At 40.8% G+C, this 26755-nt stretch overlaps 1 protein-coding gene across 1 annotated transcript in view; it reads right to left on the reverse strand.

Moving 5' to 3' along the window:
- The window catches only part of MYO9A (myosin IXA), a 184929-nt gene that overhangs the window by 64155 nt on the left and 94019 nt on the right, over positions 1-26755 (reverse strand). Inside the window, exons 10-11 of the mRNA XM_082322190.1 lie at positions 10966-11082; positions 1563-1697 (exon numbers count right to left, since the gene is read on the reverse strand). Coding sequence (XP_082178316.1) covers positions 1563-1697; positions 10966-11082 — 252 coding nt within the window. The remainder of the gene's footprint in view (positions 1-1562; positions 1698-10965; positions 11083-26755) is intronic.

Consider the following 26755-nt stretch of genomic DNA (forward strand, 5'->3'; position numbering starts at 1 on the left):
CTCTGCATATACCCCAGGCTCAGGGAGGAGCACTGACCTGCTAAGAAATCCCAGCCCAAGCACAGAAATTCCCTTATGAATGACGGCATCTTGGCTTGCTTCTGCGAAGCCGGCAGAGGCTGCTGAAACCCAAGTGCCCTGAAATCCCACCTCACCAAGGTGTCATCTCTCTCCAGCTTTCAGGAAGCATCCTCCCTCCCCAGGTCTCTTCTAGAAAGTGTATCCGTTACCTTTATAGAAAAAAGTAGCTATATTGGCTTTGCAATAGTCTTTTAGTTTGCGTTTTTATGGTGGATAATGGTAAAATAGACCTGTTCCTAGAAATACAGATGGGTTTTCCCATTAAATTCTCAGAGCAAAAAAAAAAAACTGAAATAAAATGGGTTTGAGCAGCTCTGTTCCACTTTCTTGACCAAAAATAAGAGAAAGTTAACAGAGAAGCATCAAACTCTAGAGCAAACATCCCCCAAATGATTCACTCAGGGCTATATTGCTTATTTTTGACCATCCTCATATTTAAGCAGACTTCTCCTTCCAACTTTTCAGATCTCTCGTAACACTGGAGAGGCACAAAATTAAACTATCAGGGTTTCTGGGAAGGGCTGGTTTAATTCTTTGATCTCAGCTGAATTCAGGCCACAGAGCACAGCTCATCAAATACCAGCTCTGCTGAAACTAATGATAAGGAGGATTTCCCTTAACCTCACCCAAAGAAGAATTTCACCTGAAGGGAGGGCATGCAGACTGGCATTTAAAAAAAGGCATTTTGAAGGTCTATAACATATTTACTGTATTATGCAGCCCAATTATATGTTGTGCATCCATGAAACAACATGTACTTTAGCAGTTTTCTTGTCCTGCTTGTTGTTAGATAAAGAATGATGTTTGGAGAAGCCTCCTCCCATCCTAATAGACTATGCCATCTTGTCATATATGTTACCTGCTAAATTATGGCCTGTATTTTTGTTATCTGTCTTATGGCACATAAATTTGAGGCTGGAAAGCGACACCCAGTCTTAATCAACCTAAAGCAAAGCTTAAAGTTCAAGCTGTCCTTATCTGCCATGGCTATTGGAGGTCGTAAGGATCTCAAGTCTGACCTTGAAGAACATGTATGAGAGTGACATTTCCCCTCCCTCCCCACAAATTAACACTGGAAAGCAAAAAACCACCAGAAAATTGGGGTGGCATTTTCAACAGATCCCAAAAAACAACTTTTATGTGACGTTAAATGAAACAGCAGCAAGTCCAGGCAAAGTCAAGAAAGAAATTGCTCATGGATGAGCCATATATCAAGGAGACAAAAGAGGAACAGTTAAGGTCTTCATGATGTTTGAGGATATTTGTATCCCAAAATGTCTATCTAAGACCACCATATCTCTGGCTGGATTTTATTTTACAGGTAGCAGTAAGTCATACGGTAAATTAGAAGTTAAATTTGAATAATTCAGTGTACACTCCTTAACATAAAAGAATTAAAGGGACAATTTAAGAACTTTATCAGTGCCATAAACTCATGTCAACACTCATTGGCATCAGAGAGTAAATATTTCCAGACCTACCTGTTCAAGTTTAAAGATGTGTTGGTTAAAGTAGTGCTGCAAGCGCTCATTGGCAAAGTTAATGCAGAATTGTTCGAAACTATTATTTTCATAGTCTTCAAACCCAAAAATATCAAGTACTCCAATGGATAAAGTCTGCAAGAAAAGTAAGAATGTGGATTAGAAAAAAATCACATAAAGTAAATGGATTATTTGTATGCAGTACATAATCAAAAGCATACACACAGAATTAAATATACTTAATAGCAGGACTTTTCATTTTTACTGGAATTGTTGATATTATGCCATCTGGAAGACTTCACCTACATCAGAGAGACAACGTGTAACTTTAGATATCTGGACAGATGGCCTTTTTCTAAAAGAAAGTCCTTTTAGATTTTTTTTTTTTATTCATAGACAAATTACCATCCTTGAAGAAACCTGAACTGAGTTCCAAGTTATTCTATTGGATCTAAGACATTATTTATCTTTTGAGGGGAAAAATGGGGATAGGGTTGGGAAAAAAAAGGCTTACACTGTGAAGACAATCCACAGAGATGTGCCTACAAGGTGAATGCAGAGTGTCTAAGCAAACATGCTCCAGCTGCAAGCCTTACGAAGAAACACCTGCACTGCAGGGGTTTGCATGGAAATAATCCATTGCAACAAAGGAAAATAAGTCTAGTCAGAAGTAAAATAGTATTGAATATAAAATATCCACCTTGCATATCAGATGGATCTGATGAATGTCTCCTACTGAGAAGCGTAACCCAGACGGACTGATTTTTGGAATCATTGAGTCTCTCACCTTACCGAAGGGGATGTAAAGTAATGTAAAAATAGTAATGCTGCTGAAAAGGAGGGCTCAAATCCATCCCCTAAGTCAGGTTCCTTCATAATTAAAAACATAGGCAACAGAGCTGTTGAGCAAACAAAACAAAAGCTCTTCTTCTAACCTAACAACCCGAGAGTCTGCTTTCCCTGCCTTCTGCACCCTTTGAAGACTTGACTACTGCTTGCCTTGAATGAAGATCTCTAGGCAGGAAAGGGAACGAAGCCTCATTTCCCATGGATGCTGTCCCAGGGCCCCGTGCTCCGGCACAGCCATCCTAGCCCCTGCCACCAGGACACAAGAAATGCTCTGCAGGACCAGCCCAACGCTCCTCCCAGCCCAGCATCTCCGACCACGGCAGGAGGACATCCAATCCTGGGTATGTCAGCATGGCTCTTCTGTGGTCCATCACCCTTTTCTACCAGCACCCACAGTTTTGGGATGAGGGAGGGGGAGAGGCACCTCTGTGCTCCCTTTAGTTCACGGGCAAGAGATGTGTAAAGAGGTACCCATCCAATTTTTTTTTTAACCCATTGACACTATGATCCCTCACAGCCTCTCAGGCCAACTTCTAGATGTTCACAATAGAGAGGTGTTTTCTTTTACTAAATCCATACTCCACAACAGAAATTGCAGGATTTGGTGAGTTACAGTTCTAAAATGCCTTTTTTCCACCACTTTGATGATTTTTTTAAGCCTCAACCATATCCCACGCCAGCCTTTTCTCCAAACTGAAGAGCCCTAACCCTGTTTGGTCTCTCCTCTCTCCTCTAACCTACAATGACCTCTTGAGATGGTCATAAAGACATGGGTGCACCAAGGTTTTTTATGTTGGCAAAATGAGGCCAATGCCAATGTGAATTCACAGTGTGCTTTGCAGTCTCCTGGCCCCCTCCTCTCCTCCTGAACCAACACTGCTCCTCCTGTACCAGCCAGGCAAGGGGCAGCAGTGGACCCATCACTCCCCCGGCTCAGACTATCCTTCCTTCCCTTAAAAGGAGTAGAAATGTGGATCTTTCTCCTTCATGCATGTACTGGATTTCATAAAACTTGAGAACACATTACCCTGAGCCCTCTACTTGTTGGAGGAATTTGGTAAACATGGGAGAAGAGGGAGGTGAGGATGTGACAGCAGATAAACCTCACTGACACAGGGAGCTGGGGTGAAAAACAAGCTTAAGTAGGTATAATTTCTGCTGCAACTTCCAAACTTGTATATGACTGTTCTGTTAAACAAGTAATTAATAATTAGTTACAAATAAAACTCAGATTGTGTCCATCTAGCAAGCCTGTTGTCATCAGAAAAGGAGTGAATTGTTTGAAGGACATGTGCACAGAGACCTCTGCCAGCAGTTCGTTAGCGAACTGTGCTCTGGGGTAAGCTTCCATGTCCAACCAAAGCCATCTCACTTATACACGGGTTCTGTTCATACATTACAATTAATTAAATAAAAATATTAATCGAGGTAAAAGCATTAGTACTGGTCAAATGAACCAAATCTCAAGCAGGGAGGAAAAACACCTCCACCTCAGAAGAACCTGAGAGCTGCCAGGCACCCTGGTTTTAATTTTATTGGTCTTATCAGCACTCTGGATTTCATAAGACTACCTTCCTAAGACTAGCCTAACTCCACTGCCAGAAATATAAGCCAGACTGTCCGCAAGTGTCTCTATGCTGCAGTTTGTCTGTTTTCAACAGACCACGTAATGTGGGAGGAAAATATTCCTTCTGTGTTCGACTCCTGACCAGGGAACCACCTACGGCTGGAACAGACAGAGCTGCCGTGGGCAGAGTGGCCACCCGGCTTATGAGTTGTACCTTTGTATCATAGGGACTTCAGCTACCAGAACAAGTGAAAACATAATTTAAAAAAACCCAAACATATAAGCACAATTATAAGACTCTAACTCATTTTTCCAAGAGGTCTTTGGCTATTTTATGCTTTGTTCAGGCTTTTCTCCCTATTCCAGGACCAGACTCTACCTCCTTGCCCCTACCCATGCCATGACCAGGATGACTACTGAAGGTCCTTGGCCAGTTTCCCAGAAGTTCGCATCACTTGGCACAAAGCTCAAGAGAAACAGCTGTTTGACCAGAAGATGGAAACTGAGAAGCCACTGGACCAAGGACTGAGCCTGGCAGAGTGATTTGCTCTCACTGGCTGCTTCCCAAGGTTCAAGCATCCTTCTCCTGCTTGTCCCAGTGAACGTGGCAATGCTTTTGTTCACAGATATATTCATTAAATGACAGCCTAACAAGCAGAAATCTTCTGCTTCATCTTTTTTTTTTTTTTAATAGATTTCAGTAAGAATTCTTCTTAAACTCTTTGTATAATTAGCAGCTCATATTTTATCTATATTATACATGGAAAAAGTGATGAGGGAAACACAACAAAGTGACTTTTTCTCATCCATGATACTGATGCTCCATTCGCATTATCCTTGCGTAAGCAAATCCGGACCCCAATCACCCCACTGCTGTGCAAGCTCCTCCCTACAATACACAAGAGCTCCCCAAAATGACTCTAAATAAAAGTCTCTATTGCACTATATAAAAACAAGACTTAGAAGATAAAGTGCTCACACTTCCAGAATCTTTATGGAATTACCAACACCAGCTTTCACAAGCACTGTGCTGATGTTCTGTGGACATAGTTAAGCCCCTGCCACGAGTGAACACTTTAAACTAAACATGGTTTTCAAGGTGAGCACAAAAAACCTCCCTTTTTCTTTTAATGCTGGTTAATTTACTGTGTCAAAGCTGTTACTAAAATAGATTTTAATGTGTGCATGTAAATACATTTATAAAGCAAAATAGAACAGTTATATATAGGAAAAAAAAGGCTATTTCAGTTATAAAAGAATCCTATTAAAAATACTATATTTTGAAGTTGTCTTTTTATAAGTTTTTGCTGACACCCAAAATTAAACAAGTTCAGAGAGGTAAAACACACAGAACTCAAAAAAAAAAGAAAAAAGAAAAAATCTGCATTTAACAAAATCACTGCAGGTATCAAACCACATGTCCAAGATGAGGATGGTTAATTCTGCTATTGTTGTTACATGGGGAAAACCAGCATTTTTCTCACATCACTGACTATGTGGATAACTCCTGAACACCTCCAGAGTACAAATTTTAAGTTGTGGGGTTTTTTTGCAGAATTTCACGCCAGAGAAATTAGGGCAGAGCTCTGAGGTCAATCAGGTCGTTAGCCTTCTGTTGCAGGAGGCAGCATCGCAGAGTTACCGAAAGAAAGAGGTCAATGCATTTAAGTTGGTAAAACTTTTAAAAATGAGAAATTGGGAATTTATGGCTATTTTTCTGCTTTCTGGCCAAAAAATCCTCATGGTACTGATGCAAAAGGGTTATATCAGTTTTTTTCCATTATAAAGCAGCAGAAGTCTACCAGTACAGAGTCATTTCTTACAGCAAGATGAAAAAAAAATTATTTCCATTGAGGTATGTGTAAATTAAATTATTTTGTTAAACTCCCTGACAAAAGCACATAATCTGGCTGGTTTTAGGATTAAGTTTGCAGTCCAATACATAAAGAAAATAACTGAAGTAATTTTATATTTACAAATCTTCTGATTCTTCAGTTTCAAATTCACACGTTGAATGAGTGCTATAAGGAAATCAAGCAAAGATGTACTATAATTTAGACCTCAATTAGCCAAGTCTAGTTTATGCATTAATGTTGTTCCTTTATCAAAACTAACATTTAAAATTAACAAGTATGCAGCACGGACAAGCCTGCAGCAGACAACTGTCTTACTTAGTATAGTAAATCTATAGCAAAATTCCTGTAATTAAAAGTGTACATCTACAAGGATTTTTAAAATATGAGTGAACCCTAGGTTAGTAAGCACTTTCTGGTTGGGATGATAAAAAGAGACCTCATGCTTTTTGAAAAATGTCACAGCTGTGACATTTAAACACGGAGCACCGTTTTAAGGGGTTTTGGCAAATGACGGACTTGAAGCTATGTGCTCTCCAATTCCCAAACCACCAATAAACAGCCATTGTTGAAGCTGATTTATGTCATCCCAAACATGTGTTGGTGATGTCATTCCACCACGGAGGTATATTTTGGCAATCACAAATAAGTTTGCTTCACATTCTGGGGAAAAAGCTTTTTAATTATTATTTTCTTATTTCTTATCTGTTTTAAAATTTTTTTTAATTTATTTTTTTAAATTATTCTAAAGCAAATACTGTAAAAAACAAAACAAACCCAAGCCAAAAAACCATCACCACTAAATCTAAAAAGACTACTCCAGTCTACATCACCACGATATACATGATGACCTATTATATAAAGTGAGAGGCAGTGATTTGCTACAAATTTGGAAGCTAGGACCTAAAATGAATGAACAGATGCGCATTAAAGCTGTTGCATGTTCAGATAGCTGAGAATTAACTAGTTGATTAAATGTAAATTAATTTTTCTTCAGGGCTGTGAATTCTTCATGAATTCAAACATGAATTTTCTTCATGGCCATGACTTTAAATGAATTTTCTTCATGGCCATGAATTTGCATTCATCATCATCACCACATCCACAGCATCTCATCTGAAAACAAGCAGCAAGGTTATTTAAGAAGAAATTAAGACACTTCACAAGAAACGAATGGGAAAAGCTTAAAAAAAACCTTGGAAGAAAAGCCTTTTGGTCCACCATCATCTACACTATATCATAATTTTAAGCAACAAGACAGACTTCTAACAATTCTTAACCTAATTTATGGAAGGGGAATTAAATAAGAGACTCTCTGAGGTTTAGTAATCTAGTTCTCAAGAGGAGAAAAACTCTCCGACCTCATTAATAAAGGTCAAATTTCAGACAGTTTGTAGGGAATCATGAGAACATGAAAGAAGCTAAAAGCAATAGAGAGAAGACCAAGGAAAACAGAGTCACAGTGAAACCGATACACAGCAGCACTGCTATGAGCACAAAACAAGCCATATCAAATAACTTACAACTCGGTTCAGAAATAACATGCTATGAATCCTGTCAGCAAGCAAGATAAGCCAAATCCCACTGTGTTTTCCCAGAATAATTCACTGTACATTTAACTAAATTTGGATATCAAAGGTCTGATTTACATCTTCCAAATACTTGCTTGAAAAACAGTGGAAGAACGATGGCCGGGTGTTTATTTTTTTTTACTCAGCTTCATCTTTTGATCTTCTCCTTACTGCTGACATCAAATAAACACACATATTGGGATATGAAAATTGTCTGCATTCCCATTGTCCCAAGTTCTCCTGGGGCTTGGACTTTGTTAGGATCTAGGTCTTCTTCCCACTATCACCAAACCACCTAGTCCAACAGCAATTAAATAGGGTTAACTAGCTATAAATAGCCTCCTTGCCAAATACCGTCTGCACTGACGAATATTATATCCACCACTGGTTTGGTTTAGTATGAGTTTTGGTCAATACGGTTGTCCTAAGTGGCTGGGGCAATGCTGCTTTGCCCCAGCAAAAGGACTTTGCCAGATGCAGAGATGGCTGTGTGTGTTTCCACAGCAAACAGAGCGGAGAGCAAACCCGGATTTCGTGTGCATGCCATATGTGCATCTATAAGTATTTGTCATCTTCTGCAACCTCCAGCCTTCACATCAAAACCCTGAGCTACCACAAACAGGTGAATGGTAGCTCTGGTCAAGCCAACTTCTGTGAAGGCTATACAAGCTCTCCTTGAGTGTTTTTATAGGACAGCTGTGTATGACCACTGAAATAAAAATTTACATTCATGAAGAGCTATACTTTCATATTAATTTTTCTCATCAATTTCAGATGCAGTTCTCCTCCCATATACGCTCTGAATTCAGATGGGTTTGAGTCTTATTTTACCTCTGCATAACATGACTGTCATATAAAAAAACCCTCTGCCAAAAATCCATCATCTGACAAGCTTCTGAACCTTCACAACCTGTGGGATTATTTCAGAATGTATCTTAAAAGCCAGCGGAATATTGGCGGCGAGCGTGGGCTGGGATTAAGCCAGAACATTTGCTGCAGGGTGAATTGCATATTGCTCACCCACTGCAAACTCGGGAGTCAGCAACGTTTCATGGTGAGGTGCAAGACTGTATTTTCCTTTCATAAATCAGAGACTCAGTGTGTTTAGGGGACTTTTTGAGGGAGGTGGTAAAAGCCAGCAAGTAGATGTCATCCAAGTGCTGAGACCTTGCCTTGCAGCAAGGACCTGTTCCCAGGGTCCGGAGATGCCCCTGCTCCCAGTCCACCTTCCAGTTACTCGTTGGTGTTGCCCAACCTCAAGACCATATATGGGTGGTTAAGAACCACCTATATCCTCATCCAGGGTTTCTCCAAGCACGAGCTGAAAAGGATTTCAAGAGGATTGTGAAGTGGTAGGAAAAAACAAATACATTGGCATCAGGTCAGTTCCTCCATGGAAGAGAAGGGTGGTAATTGCTGGTTGGTGTCTCAGCGGCAGCTGCAGAGCCCAGGATGCTCTTGGCCGCTTGCTAGCAGTGAAGTTACTCCTTGAGGGCAAAGGAGCAGCTATTCCCAGCCCTGCCTAGTCCAGGCGGGTGCTTCTCCTCCCTCTGTGCTGGAAGGACCCAAGTCAGGGGCTAAAAAAGGGGCAAGGAAGTGACACTGTAGAACAACTTGAGAGAAAATTGGCTAGTCAATGTTTAACAAAGCTGCTTTCTGTAGCTCTGTGCTATGAACATAAACTCTCTTCTTTAACCTCTCTACCCATAAAACGGGCAGGATTCATGCATTTTCATGATTTCTGGGGGACTTGTGAAAATCAATCAACATTCACAGAGGCCTCTGAAGATAAACCTAATTACACTATCTCTAGAAGTATATATTTCTTGGTATTTTGTGCACTACCTTCTGGTTTCAGAAAACCTGTGCACAGCCCAGGACTGCCTCGCTGGATCTTGCTGCTGGTACAAGCCTGCACATTCCTGCAGCTCCAGGTCCTGGCATCTGCTCTTGTGCAAGGGCAATGCCACTCCCAGTGCTTGCTGCCTGACCTGGATTTTATTGCTACACCGTGCGATTTCGGGCAAAAAAAAATCGGTCAGAAAACTGGGAATTCGGAATTCATGAGATGATATATGGAGACAGGCAAAGGGAAGGTGGTTACGCTGCACAGGAATCTTGGCTGGAGGAAGAAGAGGGTTAATGTGCACCAGAGATGCTGGAAATCAGCATGAATTTGGGCTGTTCTGTCTCTTACCTGCTGAGATTTGAGGTTGAGAACCAATGTTTAATGGCCTATAAACACTTAGCATTGTGCCCTGCTATTACAGACATGCTGACTAAGCAAGCAATAGTGTCCTAGTCTGATTTTGCATTTAAATACTGCAAACAGATAATATTTTTTAAAATCATTGAATCATTAAAAAAAATTAACATCTGAGATGCATTTCCTTGTCAAAACGAATCCACCTTTTCTGTTTCACCAAATACACAGTGGATTTTTCTTTTTCTTGACAGCCCAGATAAACCTTTTGATGACTTGGAAAAAAAATCAGAAAAGAACACAACATTTTTGGTAAAATATTAAACAGAGAGAGAGGAAGCATATGCTGTCAGAAGACACACTGGATGTCACCCCCTTTAACAACCTTTCGTGTCAGAAATGCATATTACCAAATTTTATATGCATATATTTATTTCCAGTCTATAATTACACTCCACAAGCATTTCTATGGAGTTAAATAAAGGACCAGTTACACTGCAAGCCTCTGCAACTTTGGTCGTACGGCATAACTCAAACATAATGTTAGCGCTTAGCAAAACAATCCTCCTTTTGGCAGCTTCAGCTTCAGCTGGATGTACAGCCCCCCCAAAAAAAACACACACTGCTGGCCCATGCCCAAGATTTCCAAGCCAAGGGTAGCTGGCGAGCTGCAAGCATGTGCGTGCATGGACGCATCCGTACACCCATGCTTTTTGGGGTCAGCATCCCCCCACCACAATGAGTGCGGATGAATACATGAGAGGTTTTGGAGAGGATGTCCTGGGTCACGGCATCCAGCCCTTGCTGTTGCAGGAATCGTCATGTCATTCCTTCCATCAGTTCCTTAGGAAAGCGGTTCAGCACTGCACCAGCTTCACTCTTCCCATTGCGACCTTTTTTTCCCCTAATCTCACTTTTCTGCTCGTTACAGATGTGCTATCTCAGTACCTACTAACACCACAGCTTGTTCACCTTTTCTAATTATTTTTATGGAGCAACTTCATCAAAACACCTCACGGTAGCAAGATTTCCCTTTTTTCCCCTCAATTATGTACAGTTCTACAGTTTTACACACAAGAAGGAAAATTATTTGGCATTGCTCCTGGACGGGGTGGAGGAACAGGCTTTTGTGGCTACAACAAAACCTCTTCCCCAGCCGCTTTGAGGATATTATTCGAGGTGATTCACCCTTCTCAGCTCAGCAAACACCACTTAAAATAACGATGTCTAAACTATTAACCGAGGAAAAATTAACTTTATGTTAAGCAATGTGCTGTTAGGATCTTGGGTAATGTTTTATCCCATAGTTACCTATTTTAAAAACACAAGAGTGTAGCCGAAAGAGCTGGCGAGACATTACCTTGGTGCTTTCTTCCATGTCCTTTGAGTTGAGGAGTGCGTGGTTAATTCTGAACACTATCCAGTCAAACAGGGCACTGTACAATGATTTAGCCATGGAGTTTCGCACAGTCACAGCCTGAAAGAGAAAAGAAAACGGTGATTGGAAACGATTCCTGCTCTGCACTGAAACTGGTTTTGCTTCTCAAGCACCCACGTCCAACATTCATATTTCTCCCTTGCCAAAGCTTTTGTCTACTGTTTTAGTTTACACTGTGTATTGACGCCATCGGGAGTTGGTTGCAATCCCAGGGACATGAGATGTGCCCCTTGGCTTGGTTTCCTCCAGTGCATTCAAGTGGATGATGCATGAGATCACACCATAAATCCCATCACTGGTGGTGAAAGGAAAAGAAATAAATATATATATAAAAGTAAAAAATATATTAAAAAAATGTATTTAACTTCACCAAGATCCTTGAAGAGTTTATTCAGGAAGAAGAGAAGAGGAGGGTGGATATTGCACAGCAATGATAGCAAGTGATGTGAAAGCACATGCTGGGGCAGGCAGTGCCTGGTACCAGCAGAAGGGTTGCAAAGAGGGAGGCTAAAACCCCTATAGTAAATCTGTGAGCATTACTGAAAACTTGAAGTTTTCCAGGTACTGCCAATGGGAGCTACAAATCACAGCAGGCAGATTCGTTGCTCCTCCAACAGCTCTCCTAGAAAGGGGAATAATACCTTTGAAGTGCCATCCCCACCATGGTGCTCTCAGCCACAATGCAAAGAGATTTTGCTTGATTGACAGTGATGAAAACCAAGACCCAGGCTGCGCTTCCCCAAACACGCGTGTATTAGGACAGGCACCGACATATATAACCGTAAAGCAGTAATTCATATTTAAGGGCTATCTCTGTTCTTGCTGCTTGTGATTCTTCCTTGGTTTAAATTACCTTGAGTTGTATTGCAGTGCTTTGGTACATACTAATCACCTAAAATCTTACGATACCAGCCATGAGTGTTAAATTTTGGTTCATTTTAGCCAGTGTAGAAAAATAAACAAGGAAACAGAAGGTTCACACAGAACTATTTTAATAAAACCTTGAACTGTAACAAATTGGTGGCTTGGCACACATTGCCTTGAAATCCTTCTCACCAACCCTCCCTTCAAGGTGCATCACCTGAGTGGCCTTATTTCACTGATCCCAAGCAAAAGAATAAAGCTCATGTAGCATCATTTATCTCCTATTAGCTTGTTCCCACCTCTTTTTCCTTGAATTTTTTGTGATAGTATCTTTTCACATGAACACAAGCTGTTCTGCCAACGTTTTGCTCTTAACGTGCAGTTAATCCAGTACTCAGTCTCTCTTTCTCTCCCTCTCGAGTTGGAACAGAAGGCAGTAACATGGTCCATGACTGAGGACGCTCATAAGCTCACAGTGTACATAAGCCTCTATATGCTGCTAACCATTGCTTGGTGGCAATAAAACAGTGTCAGATAAGCCACATTGCAAGGATAATTACAAAATATTGCAACCGCTAACAAGGAATTACTTGCTTGCCCAGAAAAAGCATTGCTACAAACCGAAAACAAGCGTACGATGAAAATATATGAGCAACAAGACCGAAAGGATTTGTTGTAGCACAGACCAAAACAGCGCTTTTAAAGACTGAGTGTGAGCTGTTGAAATGTCTGAGTTATCCAACAAGTGTTGGAAAGTGGCTGGCATTTAGAAATACAAACAGGTCTAGTTTTCAGTAACTGTTTTTTCTTCCCTTTACTGAAGAAAAGGTTTTGGAGAGGGTTTTTTTGCTGGTTTTCTTACAAGCAACATGGGTGGTTTTTTTGTTTGTTTGGTTGGTTGGTTTTGCTGTTATTTTTATTTTTTACATTTTTCCAAAATGTGAGGGAATATTTCAGTGATTAATAGAAAATTTCAAGATCAATTCTCTAACCCCATGCTCCATCTCAGCTTATTTGATTAGATAAAGCTGGAAAACAATCAGTGCCATTGTCACACCAGAAAAATCAGTCTCTGGGGAAAGATGAAGGCCAAGACCCAGGAATGTTTCTCGCTGCCATAATGCTTTGTCCTAGCGTAAACCAGCCCAATTAACTGCTCCAACACAAAGGCATGCAACTAAAAATGAAAACCATTTCTATTTAAAGCCAACAAAGAACAGCATCGTTTCCTCTATACAGGCATATATGGGTTTATACTGCAATACTTTTCTTTCCCCCTTTTATTAGAGGCTATAGGGGATGTGTTTCACCGCTGAATTTTCCTCTTTTTATCTAAAATAGATGAGGATATTGTAAGTCTGCACCACTCCAGCACTGCCCAGTTTCCTCCAGGGATGTGCAGGGTGGGCTATAAGCCATCGCTCTCTTCTTCCCAAGATGGGCTCAGCTACATGGCAAGCTCGGAAGCCCATGAAGAGCTGCTCTCCTTGCTATGCTTGGGACCCAAAAACGTGATCAACAGCCCAGATCTCAAATTCTTCAACAGTTATTTTTAGAAGTGATGGCTGTATCATAAGAGCTGGTAGGAAACTCCTGGCAAAGCAACATATAGAGAATATGGGGGGGGGGGGGGCGGAGCGCACATCCACATAGATCTCATTTGCAAATTTTTTGGCTCCTTATAGGCCAATTTCTTCTCTCCATTGTACCAACAAATCCAGATAATTCCTTGACAGACGCACTGTCGTAGCAGACTTGCAGCGGCGTAAACAGCACTTCACCCCGCACGCTCCCCCAGACGATGAAATGCAGTGGGGCCAAAACTGCAATGCTCACTTTGCCTCATGGTACACACAGTCTCCTCCTGGCAGGATTTCCACCACACACACAGCAAAGAAATCTGGTTTCAGACACCCAAGTTGCTCCAGTGTTGCTGGGTGCTAGGGGGTCCCACCAAAATGGGCTCTCCAAGCTCACCTCCCTGCGCCGTGATGGACCTGCTCATGGGGAGCGATGTCCACCAGCGCTGGGAATGAAATCTGTGGTACCCCACATCTGCGGTAGCCAAGGTCTGTGGGGCCCAAACCAGCAGCACCTTTCTAAAATGAGACATTTTTAATTGGCTTGAAGAGTTGAAGACAGCACTTTGCCTTCATGAAACATCCATTTATAAAATACCAGCAGAGACAATCTACTTTGTATGACTCAAGTTTTTTTGGTTTGGTTTGGGTTTTTTCCATTTCAATGAAGTATTTGTTCTTTAAAATAGATCCTGGATGACATTACATTATAGATAAAGCTCCTCACTATCCTAAATAGATATCAAACTACCTAATCTGAGGACCACCAAGGAATATTATTTCTTTTCAAATTAAGGAGCTGCTGCAATTTCAAGAGTATGATTTCACATTTGATGAGGGGATTGAGTGCACCCTCAGTAAGTTTGCAGACAACACCAAGTTGGGTGGAAGTGTCGATCTGCTGGAGGGCAGGAAGGCCCTGCAGAGGGACCTGGACAGGCTGGATCGTTGGGCCAGGGCCAATGAGGTTCAACGAGGCTAAGAGCCAGGTCCTGCACTTCAGTCACAACAACCCCATGCAATGCTACAGGCTTAGGGAGGAGTGGCTGGAGAGATGCCTGGCTGAAAAGGACCTGGGGGTGTTGGTTGGCAGCCGCTTGAACATGAGCCAGCAGTGTGCTCAGGTCGCCAAGAGGGCCAATGGCATCCTGGCTTGTACCAGGAATAGTGTGGCCAGCAGGACCAGGGAGATGATAGTGCCCCTGTACTCAGCACTGGTGAGGCCGCACCTCAAGTACTGTGTTCAGTTTTGGGCCCCTCACTACAAGAAGGACATCGAGGTGCTGCAGTGTGTCCAAAGAAGGGCAACGAAGCTGGTGAAGGATCTAGAGAACAAGTCTTATGAGGAGCATCTGAGGGAGCTGGGGTTGTTTAGCCTGGAGAAGAGGAGGCTGAGGGGAGACCTTATTGCTCTCTATAACTACCTGAAAGGAGGTTGCAGCGAGGTGGGGGTCGGTCTCTTCTCCCTAGTAACGAGAGATAGGACAAGAGGAAACAGCCTCAAGCTGCACCAGGGGAAGTTTAGGTTGGATATTAGGAAAAACTTCTTCACCGAAAGGGTAGTCAGGCATTGGAACAGCCTGCCCAGGGAAGTGGTTGAGTCTCCATCCCTGGAGGTATTTAAAAGATGGGTAGACGTGGTGCTTGAGGACATGTGGTGAACTTGGCAGTGATAGGTTAACGGTTGGACTCGATGATCTTAAGGGTCTTTTGCAACCTTAACGATTCTATGATTCTATGATTTCCCCCAAACTGTTGGAATAGTCCACTCTGAAAAGAAGTTTTCCACTTTTATTTTTAATACCAGACATTTATCTTGCATTGCCATATGCCACCACACAGACGGTTTAAAATACCACTAGTCCATAAAAACCTTGAAAGAAAAAAAAAAAAAAAAAGAAGAAAACCTGTACAGCAGTTTGTCCCTTTCAATATGTCTTGCTCTTATTTTCTCTGTTCAACAGGGTAAAGCTGCTGAGGAGTGGCAGGGTAAAGGATGCTCAGCCTGCCCAACCATCCCTGCTGTTCACATCATGACCTGGTGTGCAATAATCAGGATATTCTTCTTGTAATTACAGGCTTGTTATTCAAGAAAGGATTGTATTATGTGCTTACATTCACTTCTATGCAGCAGAGCATTTAAAATAAGCGCTCAAACATTCATTCCTGTATTTATTGGGGTATTTATTAATTCCTCTATTTATTATCCTACATATATTAAATGTGAATATTCTCCAAAATATATAGCACGTATGGCTTGTCTTCAGGTAGTCACCTACAGCTTCTTGTCTCTTCTGCAAGTCTTACGTGACATTTAGGCAGATCTGGAACACCATGGCGCTCATCAAACCATTTTTATTTCACTCACAAAGCAAAATAAAAATTGCTCCTGCAATGCCAAAACAAATCTCTCAGGGATCAAAGCAAATGCAACATCTTGCACACATGCAAAAATATTGCTGATTTGAAAACAAGATACATCAAATATACTTTAACTCAGCAATTCAGGAAATAAGCTGAAGACAAGGTTTTAATCAATAGATTTCCTGCTTATCAGACTAGCAAGGATATATATTTTATTTATTGTATACTAGAAATGCCACTTATTGGAGTTGCCCAACTTTTGCTAAGATCCTGATATAAGATATTTGGGGTTCTTCATAAGATTGCATTGCCAAATTAGTTGGCCTGAAAGTTTTCATGATGGGCATCGGATTCAGGCTACCTTAAAAATAGATATACTTTTGGAAATATCTTCTGCCAAAAGGAACAAGGGAAAGACAGACTTAAGAATTAAAATCTCTCTTTGAAGTGTTTTGGAGCAAGGACTTACAGTTTCGGCAGCGACAGCCTGTGTTTTAGAGACAGTAAAAGATATAATCTAAGAAAACCAAACTTGCTCAAATTAAAAGCCTCCGTAAAACACATTTGTACAAGTTCAGTAGATTCCTAATTCTTAAGATTACAAACTCTCTGAAGACATACGAGCACATCTTCCGTCTGCTGCCATCCTCACAGCATCACCATGGCTCCCCACCCCAGGGTCAGGATTTCTTACTCCTGCTATTCTGCACTCAGCTGAGATTTGAAACTCTGAGTAAAGGTCTTTTTCTGCTGGCATTATTCAAAATATTTGCTGGTACCCAGATAATCCAGGGAAAGCAAAAGGGTTAGAAACCGCCCAAACTTATAAATGGAAAAAGCAGGGAATCAAGTAAAAAAACCAGAGGCATTAACACTCTAATTTAACTAATTTAACTGCTTTAAAAAAAAATAGAAGATTAAAATTTTCTTCCCTTCTCCTAAAAAATAGTTCTGTTGGTTGCAAAACCCAATATTTTTAAAAATTATCTATGAAACTTTAATTTTACAGGATTCTTTGCTATAACAATGCTGTCTTTGCATTACACAGTCCCATACTACCTTCTCCCACAGAAGCAATGACTCACAAAGAGCAAAAACCATAAAAAAGCTCTGTGTGATGATGTAAAAGGGTGGTATTTTAATATACCTTTTTTTTTCCCCCCCCACTGCTTCTGTTGGCTGCTGTTAAAGCCTGTGCAGGGGGCTGGATGGCCAAAGGCAGTATAGCTCTCAGGGAAAAAAAAAAAATCGTATTTTTAATAAATGCCAGAATGATGGCTTCTTTCACCTTGCTACATATTCAGAGACCACAACAGCTTGTACATAGAAAACCAAGATTAAAGCATCCTTTTCACTTCCTAAAACCCTGGTTAAACCTGCAACTTTTTACTCATCCTGCCACAACTTGTATTTAAAAAAAAAAAAAAAAAAAAAAAAAATCTAAGGAGGCACTTTCATGCTATAAGCTGCCAGTTGAATTTTATGGCTTTAAATATTGAAAAAAAAGGACTGTCACAATTGTAGTGCTTCACAGATGGGCCCCTTTGCTGTAAAGCTCGGGCACCAGACCTACCGACTGTGAAAAACTCATTAGAAAAAACTCTTCTTACTTCCAATTTCTTTTCAAACCTCAGGTCTTTCCCCTGTATGTCTCTCTGGACCTTCTTGGAGATGCAGGGCTGCCAGAAATAATAAAACTCAGGCTTGTATTTGTGCAAAGTCCGCATTGGCATTGCAATGTCACAAATCTCCTAGACTCTGGACTTAGTCCTGGAGCCAAAACCAGGGGAAATCTCCAGCTCTTTGACTCCAATATGGTATTAAGTAAGGCACAGGCTGTTGTTGTAGGGGCAACATCAGCATTTAAGATATACCTGTCTACCAGCCTGTAATCTAATGGGGAACGTCCTCTCCCAAAAAAACATCTTGAATTGAGCACAGGCTGCCATAAAGGTTGTCCGTCACAACCTATAGGGCTCAGTCCACTTTTTATTTACACAGCTAGATGGGTTTGGTGCTCAGTGAAGGCTTAATTTAAGGTACCCTTAGCAAACACAGCTCTTGATTTCATCTCCTTGACACAGCCCAGCAGAGAAGAGATGCCAAGCTCTGCCCTGCTTTTGGACATCGGCTCCTTGTAAAACCAACAGATGACTTTGCAAGGTGAAGAGATGCCCATGTACCACTGGACAGAGCCCTTGGTCTTCGTTCTGCTGACTCTAGCTTCTCCCCCTCCAGTGCTGCTGCAAGACCCTGAAGGCCACTGTGGTGACCTGCCCTCCTGGCAGATGGCCAGTTAACCTTTTACAGATATTTTCACATGATCTGCTGGGATAAGAAGTTCCCTGGCATGCAGCCCATGATCCTTATTGGATTCAGTGTTTATATTGTTGACTAACCTAATATATGAGCAAGAGTGAGCAATACTTCAATTCTAACAACAAGAACTCAAATATTTATAAGTTTTTCAGACACAGAGGAATAAATAAAACCTGGAGAATAGAGGATGGGTGGAAACAAATACTGAAGGGCTTTGATAAGGCAAAGAGCACTGGTTTATCATGCATAATTGCAGCAACATCACAGTGATTGCACATCCCAGGTAGCAGAAGGCAAACAGATCCTGCTGAAGAAAAAGCCATCGAGACTGCTGGAAGGTACGTGGTTTTAATCAAACACTTCCACAGCCAAGATGAGCATTTTCTGGAGTGCAGGCCCCACTGTCTCCAGTGAGATCCAGAGTGATATTGAAACGCAAAAGCCAGACCCTCTCCCCAGTTACTCCATCCAAACCAAACCCACCATAGACTGTATCTGGAACAGCAACCAGCCTCTGACATTCAACTTTAAACATCTTTGACCCAAACAAAAACATAGCATAAAAGACTCTTGTAACCAGCATAAACACTTCCATTAACATTTTGTTTAAAAAAAGCCTGTGTAAAATAAATAACCATTTCTGTGCAGTGCATTACTCAACACAGAGACTCAGAAAATTAGAATAAGGCAGAAGCAAAGCAAAGCAAAGCAAAGCAAAGCTCATCCCTTTTTTTGTCACTTAGGAAGAGCATTATATTGATGCACTGATCAATTCTGGGTAAGAAATTACTCCCAAGTGGTATTTAAAAGCCAGCTACAGATCTCTAAGGACTTTAAATATCTCAGCTCATTGAGACATCTGCCCATCTTCCCTCACCGCTAATGCAAAGGAAGAGATAGACTGAACCTGGACAAACAGAACAGAAAGGCCGGGTGATGGATTTTTGGGTACCGGCAGCTCTTATGACCAGTTCATCAAAAAAAGCAATTAATATTACATTTTAACAGCCACTGTGTTTGGTCAGGAGGGATGCTGAGCATCACTCCATCAGTACTACCTCCCAGCCATAGGAAGCACCACATGCTCCTCTACAGAAAAGCAAGGCAGAAAAACCCGAAGACCATTTTGCACTGAAAAAATGCCCTTTAACGCATGCACGTTGGAGAGCAGCAATCTATTTGGGGTCATTATTGTAAAAAATGCAGCTATGAAGGGTGCACATGCCCAGAGCTGGGTTTTCGAACCCCAGGTCCTAAGTACAGACTCAGTTAATGAGAAGTGGACTTAAAAAGTAGAACTGGAGAGTAAAAGCATAAGCACCAAACTGAATTAAAGCCCTAATGAGGATTAAAACCCTGTAGAGTTTATTGACCATGACAGCATGCAACCCTTATCCTATTTCTTTAGCATTATGCAAATCTATGAAACATCCGTAAAGACACGCTGAACAATTCAGTTGATCAACATGGTGTTATTGCACCTTCAACAATTTTCGGTCAACATAATGCTGTTAAATCCCAATTTTTCACCAGGGGACAATACAGACGTGGGAGCAAGGTCAGTCCACCCACTCCAGATTTTCTAAAAGCTATGAGTACTTGAAACAGGATGTTTAAATACTGTTTCTCAGGCACAACTCTGGAAAAATCATTGGATCTAGAAGAAAAGACTCGTTAGAAGACAGCGACTTGTTACCTTGTTGTTAGCCTAGAAGACTTGTTGCCTTGTTGGTCATGGTGCTTTCTTTCTCCAGTTTTTCAGCATTTCCCCTAGAGACCATGTGTGTGTGTATCTCATGATGGACATTATCAACGTTATTTGCTCCCACTGGATAAACCCATTGCCAGTGCCTGTGTTCCCTACAAATGCAAAACTCCCACCCATCCCAAAAAATCTAGCTTTACAAGCAACTCTCCTTGTAAATTTCCCAATAAGAACTTGCAATAGTCTCAAAAAATTTATTTTTTAAAATAAGAATGATCTTGATACAGTTGTAGAAACTACCTATGGATTTTTCCTCTCCTAGTGACCCAACAGCTCTTCCATAACACATACACGAACACACGTGTGCAGGTATTTCCTGCCCTCTAGGAAGAAAACAAGCAATGCACGCTCTCCTTTCAGACCCGTATCATCAAATACTTACAAAAAAACAATTAGAATAATTCCAGGATGGCAAGAAATGTTTCTTTCTGAGTGTGAAGTTTGCAAGAGTTTATGTTTTAACACAAAGATAGGAGTTAAGCTCTTTAAGTAAAGCCAGGCACCACAAAACACTTCATGTTTTCTGCTTGCGCGTAATATTATGAAACGGAGATTCCTCTTCTCTTCAGGAAATAAGATATGAACACAGGAAGAACGGAAATACCCCGTTCTCCCTTAGGGCCTTTGATAGACTTCCTATAATTTCTATACAAGGACGAAAGGTGCTTCCAATGAAATATTCAGGGGAAAAAAAATTAAAAAGCAGCACTAGGATTCTTCCTATTCAGGAAATCCCTCCAAAAATCAAATCTATATACTGATTTTTAGTGGTTCGACAGGGGCTTTGTTTTTTTGTTTTTCTTTTAATAGGTGGAATAAATCTTCAGTGCGTTACCCAATGAATCAATTGGCGTTTCTGCTCACAGGAATTTGGCACTAGATCCTGGGAACCTTCTAATACCCTACCAAAAAAAAAAAAAAATAGTGAGCTATTATGATACACAGGATTTTATTTTTGTTATCATTTGTTGTCTGTTTTAAAATCCTTATCAGCCATTCCCATTTTTCCCCCACTTATTCTCTAAGGTGAAATTTGTCTTCCTAATCACATTTGTACTTATTGTAACACAAATGTATTATTCCAAGATGACTCAGAGGAAAAAGCACATTTTAATACCTACTGAATTTTGCCCGTGGTATTTACTTAATATTTTCTGATGATGTTTCCCTCCTTCAGTCACTTCTGTGGGCTTGAGTGATATACATAATTTTCAAACGGGGAAAAAAAAAATCAGGAAAAAAATTTATTTGTTTTCTTATTTGACTCAAAGTATCTATTCAACAATAATTATGCTCTATGCATGAGAAAACGATGAAAAAATCAGTTTCTATTCTAAAAAAATCCACATTTATCTCTATTAAAAAAAAAAATTAGCAATGTTTAGCCAATGTGAAGAGCTATACCACTGCTAGGGATATGACTTATCTGAGATTAGAACAAGGAAAACCAGGAGCAATTCAAGCTCTCCTAATACACTTGATTTGTATCTCATAAAGGGGTCTAATAAACAGGAACAGAAGCCAATCCTCTGTTCTCAATAAGTCTTGGACATGCAGTCAATCAAAAACAGTGCACACAGGCATCTAGGTGATGATGATCTCTGCAGCAATCATGAATTACATGATTAAATTAAACAGTCTCAAAAATAATTTTATTTGAATAAGGCTTAGGGGTGCCAGGTACTAATAAGAGCATTAGTGTTGGAGGAGTAGCTACTGCATGTACTAAAATGATATTAAAATCCAGTTTTTATCTCTGACACTGTTACTGCTCCATGGGGGCTGGGGGAAAAAAAAAAAACCAAACCATACGTAAGGTGGCTTCAGCCTGGGCTTGTATTTGTATGGAGAGAACAACTGCCGAGGGATGGCTTTTTGGGTCTGTCACTCCTGTTCTAAGATGGAGTAACATCTAAGGAAGGGAGAGACACGTAGCTGTGAAGAAAAGCTAAATTAGGGAAGGAGCAGAAAATGAGGAGGATGGCCATGAAATATAGTAGCACTGCATACAAAACCTGTCGGCACATCGCATCCTCTCTATGGCTCACCACTGAAATAGGTGACATTTCTGGACTCGAAAAACAGATGCAAAACTAAGTTGCTGGAATTAGGCAAGGTCTAAATCTCTCTTTTTGTCCAAATGCAGGTTTTAGTGTCTCACTCTTATCTCACATCAGGTTCAGTCTATTATTCAGCGGGTCTCACATCACACGCGTGTGCGCACAGAGAATTGTGGTTTCCTGCTCTTCTGCTCGCTTTCTATTTATTACTGAATACACTGTGCGTCTGGTTTACATTCACAGCCACGTCCTGCGGTGGGAGATAGATTAAGCAGCTTTTGTGGTTCCCGTTTGGGTCACGGGACATAGGCTGAGACAGGCAGGCTTAGCTTTTCTTTTTTTTTTAAACAGAGGCTTAACACCCAGAGGAAAGCACTCTTGCTGGATATCAGACTCTAGCTTAATCCCTATCTTGGCATCAAGGGGTATTATATCATACTCAGGCTGGATAAGTATGATGTAATTTTCCATGCTCATATTTTATCTTAGCATCATATTAAAATCCTGTCATTCTCATGTTTGCTTTTCCTAAGAGTACTCAAATCATTAATGCATCATGCTGACTCCAGCCTGCAAAAGTTTTTTTTTACGATTTTCATGTTTGATTAAGGAGGAGGAAAAATACCTTTAAAAGCATCATTGGAAGAAGAGGACTGACAAAAGCAAGAGGAGTCTAATTACAAAAAGGAAAAGTTCATATAAAAATGCTATAAACTTTCCTGCAAAGGCTCATTTTTATGTTTTATTTCTATGAATGTACCTGCAAAAAACGTACCCCAAAAATTCCACACTAAGCCCTGCACTACCACAACTGCTGTCTCCTGCCTTCCCAGCTGGCCGCCAGGTCCTGGCAGAAACCTTCCACTATCACCCTGGAGCTGGGAGGCAGCGGGATGTCCTGCCAATGGATTTTATCCAAGAGATGCAAGTGTCAATGATGTTTTCCAGAACTTATGGGTGGATTTTACACTGAGAAAAAATAGACTGGAATGTCATTACAATACAATACTGAATCATTTCCCAATACAATACTGAAATAAGAAGACATCAAAGAATTTTTCCACTAAACCAGTTATAAAGTTCTCAGATTCAGAGATATTTTTTTGGTAGTAGTTTCCAACTTCACATATCAAACACCTTTTTTTAATTCTTCTTATGCTCCCCCTTTTCTTGTATCAGTTTCCCAGTACCTTCCATGATGACCTTCCTTGGACCAGTACCTCAGTACCTTCACAATCACCTTCCTTGGACAAATGTCCATCTCCAACCTGTCAGTCTGTATTACTCAGAGGTATTTGTAAGGGCTCTCCCAAACCATGCTGACACTCCTCCCAAAAAATCCCAGCCACAATGGGAGAAGTTAAATCAATGGATTTGTCCAGTGAGACAATCTTCCTGCATCAATATATCATCAGGTTGACAAGAAAGTCCTTCACAGCTACCAGCTTACCTGCTACTCTAGGAAATAAGAAACCCAACCTTTGTCATGAATAACTTAAAAAGAATTATTATTAAAAACATTTTTAATGTCATTGCACTCGTTTCATCATGGGTTAATATGTTCATCCTTACACCGCTCCCTGTCTTGCATACGTTCCCACTGAAACAGCTCATGCCATTCCCTGTGCTAGCACGACTCCTGAGGAATAAGATGGGAAGTGTCAGCACGCTCCTGCAATCTTCCCCCTCCTTACTCATTATCCTGTCGTTAGGCAGACATTAATAGGCAAAATGAAGTGGAAAATCTGAAATGAGAACATCTTCTGTGGGTGTTGAGGACCCACCTATTGTACCACAGCTGGTGGTAGGCAGGACTTGGAAGAGGACAGACAGGAGACCTGTCATCTCCGTCACAGACTAGAGCCTGCCTGCTATTTATTTTTAGAGATGTTTTGCAAGTCCCCATCTATAATATTGTCATATCATACCTGAATATCTGTAATGTGCTCTCGTCATGCTTTTCAGAAAAAAGCACCCAGGTTACAAACTAAACCAACAAAAATGTTGTTAGTGATTTTCTCAAAGTCTCAACTGTGGAGCCATGTGGTTACAAGCATCATCTTCCTAAAGAGATTTCAGTTGAAGCCTTCAGCCTTCTGATTTGAACAGCGTGGTTAGAAAACGTCATCTGTAACAAATCAAAAGAAACAAAAAAAACCCCTCTCTTCCTGAAATAAAACTTTTCCAGAAAACGAGTCTGTGGTTCTCGCTTCTCCCCATGGAGGGAAGGACAGCATGGAGTATCCCTACTAAAAGGTGCTCATGTAGAGCAGTCATGAGCCCACCATAAAGAGCTGCAGAAGAAGAGTCATCAGCCAGCCAAATTTGAAGGGTCCAATGAAAGCAAAGGTTTCAAACACTTTTTTCAAACAAAAAAGTGTTTTCCTCCACCTATGTTCATCCAGAGTCTGTTCTATAAAAATCATGATCTGTGATCCCATTCAGTCTGTGTTTTCACAGTGAAACCAGTGCATAAATAAATTAATAGGTTACTTAGTGGCACAAGAAGTAGATGTGTGACCTGACCTCCGGAGAAACCTGTCGGCTACGTTTAGGGAAATTTGCTCAGCACTTTATAGGCACAAGGTACCAGCATTCCTACCATGAAGTCCAATGCATTGCCAAAAATAGCACCTGAGCATTTATAAGTCAAAACCTGCCTTTCTGTTGGCCCTTCCCAAGCAGAAGACACCATCGTAGAAAAACTTGTTCTGCCAGTGTATCTTCATCTTCACTACAGGCTCTTTTTTTTTTGGCAAGCTTCCTCAAAAAGAAATTATTTCTCATCGCTCCTTGGCTGCTACAGCTGTAGAAGCAAAGTCTGTGCAACAGACCCTGACCAGCCACGGAGCTTCTACACCTCCTCCTACATCAAGCATTGATAAACAGCCTTAGGCTGAGAAGAAATCAATCTAAATTTATTCAGATTGAGATTATATAGAAAAATCCCACATTCCAAGCAACTGTACCAAAATTACATCCTGTGTGGGAAGAGCTGACTTGCTTATCCAGGAATGGTTTGTTTCCGTTCTTATAAAACTTTTCACATGAGTCTAGCCTAAATTAAGTAGCAAAAGGGACTCTGTGAAATTAAAGCATCTTTTCAGTAATCAGATGTAATTAAAAGAAGCCTTTAAAGAGTCGAGATGGATTTGATGACAGAAAGGGCAGTTGGAGTGAGGAGGTTGATTACAGGCAGAGCAGTCCATAGAAAGTCAGCATTTCCCTTCTTAAAGTCCTTATTTTGGACTCTGCTTAGAAATCTTGAAATCTGAGTCTCTTCCTTTTTTTTCCCAGATATTAGTGTCAAATAAATAGTATGAACACAGCTAGCACGCAAGAATTTCCATGGTGGCACAGAGGAGACAAGTAACCATAACATCTTTGCACATGAGCACTGGGTTCCCAGGATGTTCAGATGTATGTTGTCAACCACAAAGTTCTGCAGGTTTGGGAGATCCTTGTAGGCACGAGCTCCATTCAGCTGGATCTCAGCATCAAATCCCACGCACTGCTTCGTGGAACTGTTAGGGCATATCATCATGTGAAAAAAAAAATCATTGAAACAGGTTAAAAGAAAAAAAAAAGACCTAACATTGATGGACTCTGTCTTCCTAATAAAGGAAGGGTGATGCATCTGATGAAAAAATGCATGCAGGACACCAGTCCAATAAAATCACTAGTCTCATCTAATTCATATTCTGTCACCACGCACAGCTGTTCCTTGCATTTTGAAGGGAAAAATGAGAAACCTAATTCCATGAAAAAGTTTCTTTTGAAGTTCTACACTGACAGGTTGCCGTCATGTCCTGAAGGAGAGATGCTTGGTTGGCTCTTAAAAGCTTTGTTGGGTTTCAGTTTTATTCTATTAATATTCTTCTGTTAATTCTGAATCACTCATCAATGTACCAGGTCTTCAAAGGAATCCTGCTAAGCTCCTGATGCTAATAACCTGTGGTGACAATGAGTCTCCTAAGCTAATGGGGTTTGGTATAAGTAGGTGCTTCCAGCAGTTTTGCTACTTTCTATTCCATTAAGTGTCCCTGTCCTCATACTTCAGGACTGAGAATTTTCATTCCACTTTCTTCTCTCTATTAATTATTTGGTCTGCTTCCCACTATTTCTCCTCATGATTAGTTGCAACTATGATCTTTTCCTTTGTTTTTTTTTTTGTTGTTTTGTTTTGGTTTTTTTAAACATCTTGGGTAATGTTACGCCATTTGGCCCTGGAATGCCATTTGTTTTCTCTTTATAATGGTCTGAAAAAGGCATTAGATAGTACCACTACTAGTACATAAGCTAATGAAACATCGCTCAGCTCTTTGCCATAATGAAATACTTTTTTCCCCTCATTAAGGTCTGCTCTGCAAGGCTTCTCTATCTTGTGTCTCTGCCAATTAACTCTTACCATGCTGAAAAGTAAATGTTCTCCCCAAGCTCAACCCACTAACGCAGCGCAGTTTATCATCTGAAATAACCAACCATCTTGTGATGGTTCTTTACGAGCATGCTGAGTGTCTTGTATTCATCAGCAAGAAATTTATCCCAGGTAAAGGTGGTCAGGGTGAAGTGACACTTTATGACACAAAAAAAAAAAACCAAACAAAAAACCCAAACCTAATGGCTTCATGCCACCAGAAGGCAGAGATGTGCCTGCCCCACCGCTCCTGGGCAAAGGTTCCCTCCTCTCCCCCTTTCTCCACACAGTGCAACGCTGGTGTTTACTAGACTTCTACTGAACTTAGCAAAAGGACACAAAC

This window comes from Platalea leucorodia, assembly GCF_965183815.1.
Source record: "Platalea leucorodia genome assembly, chromosome: 9".
NCBI lineage: Eukaryota > Metazoa > Chordata > Aves > Pelecaniformes > Threskiornithidae > Platalea > Platalea leucorodia.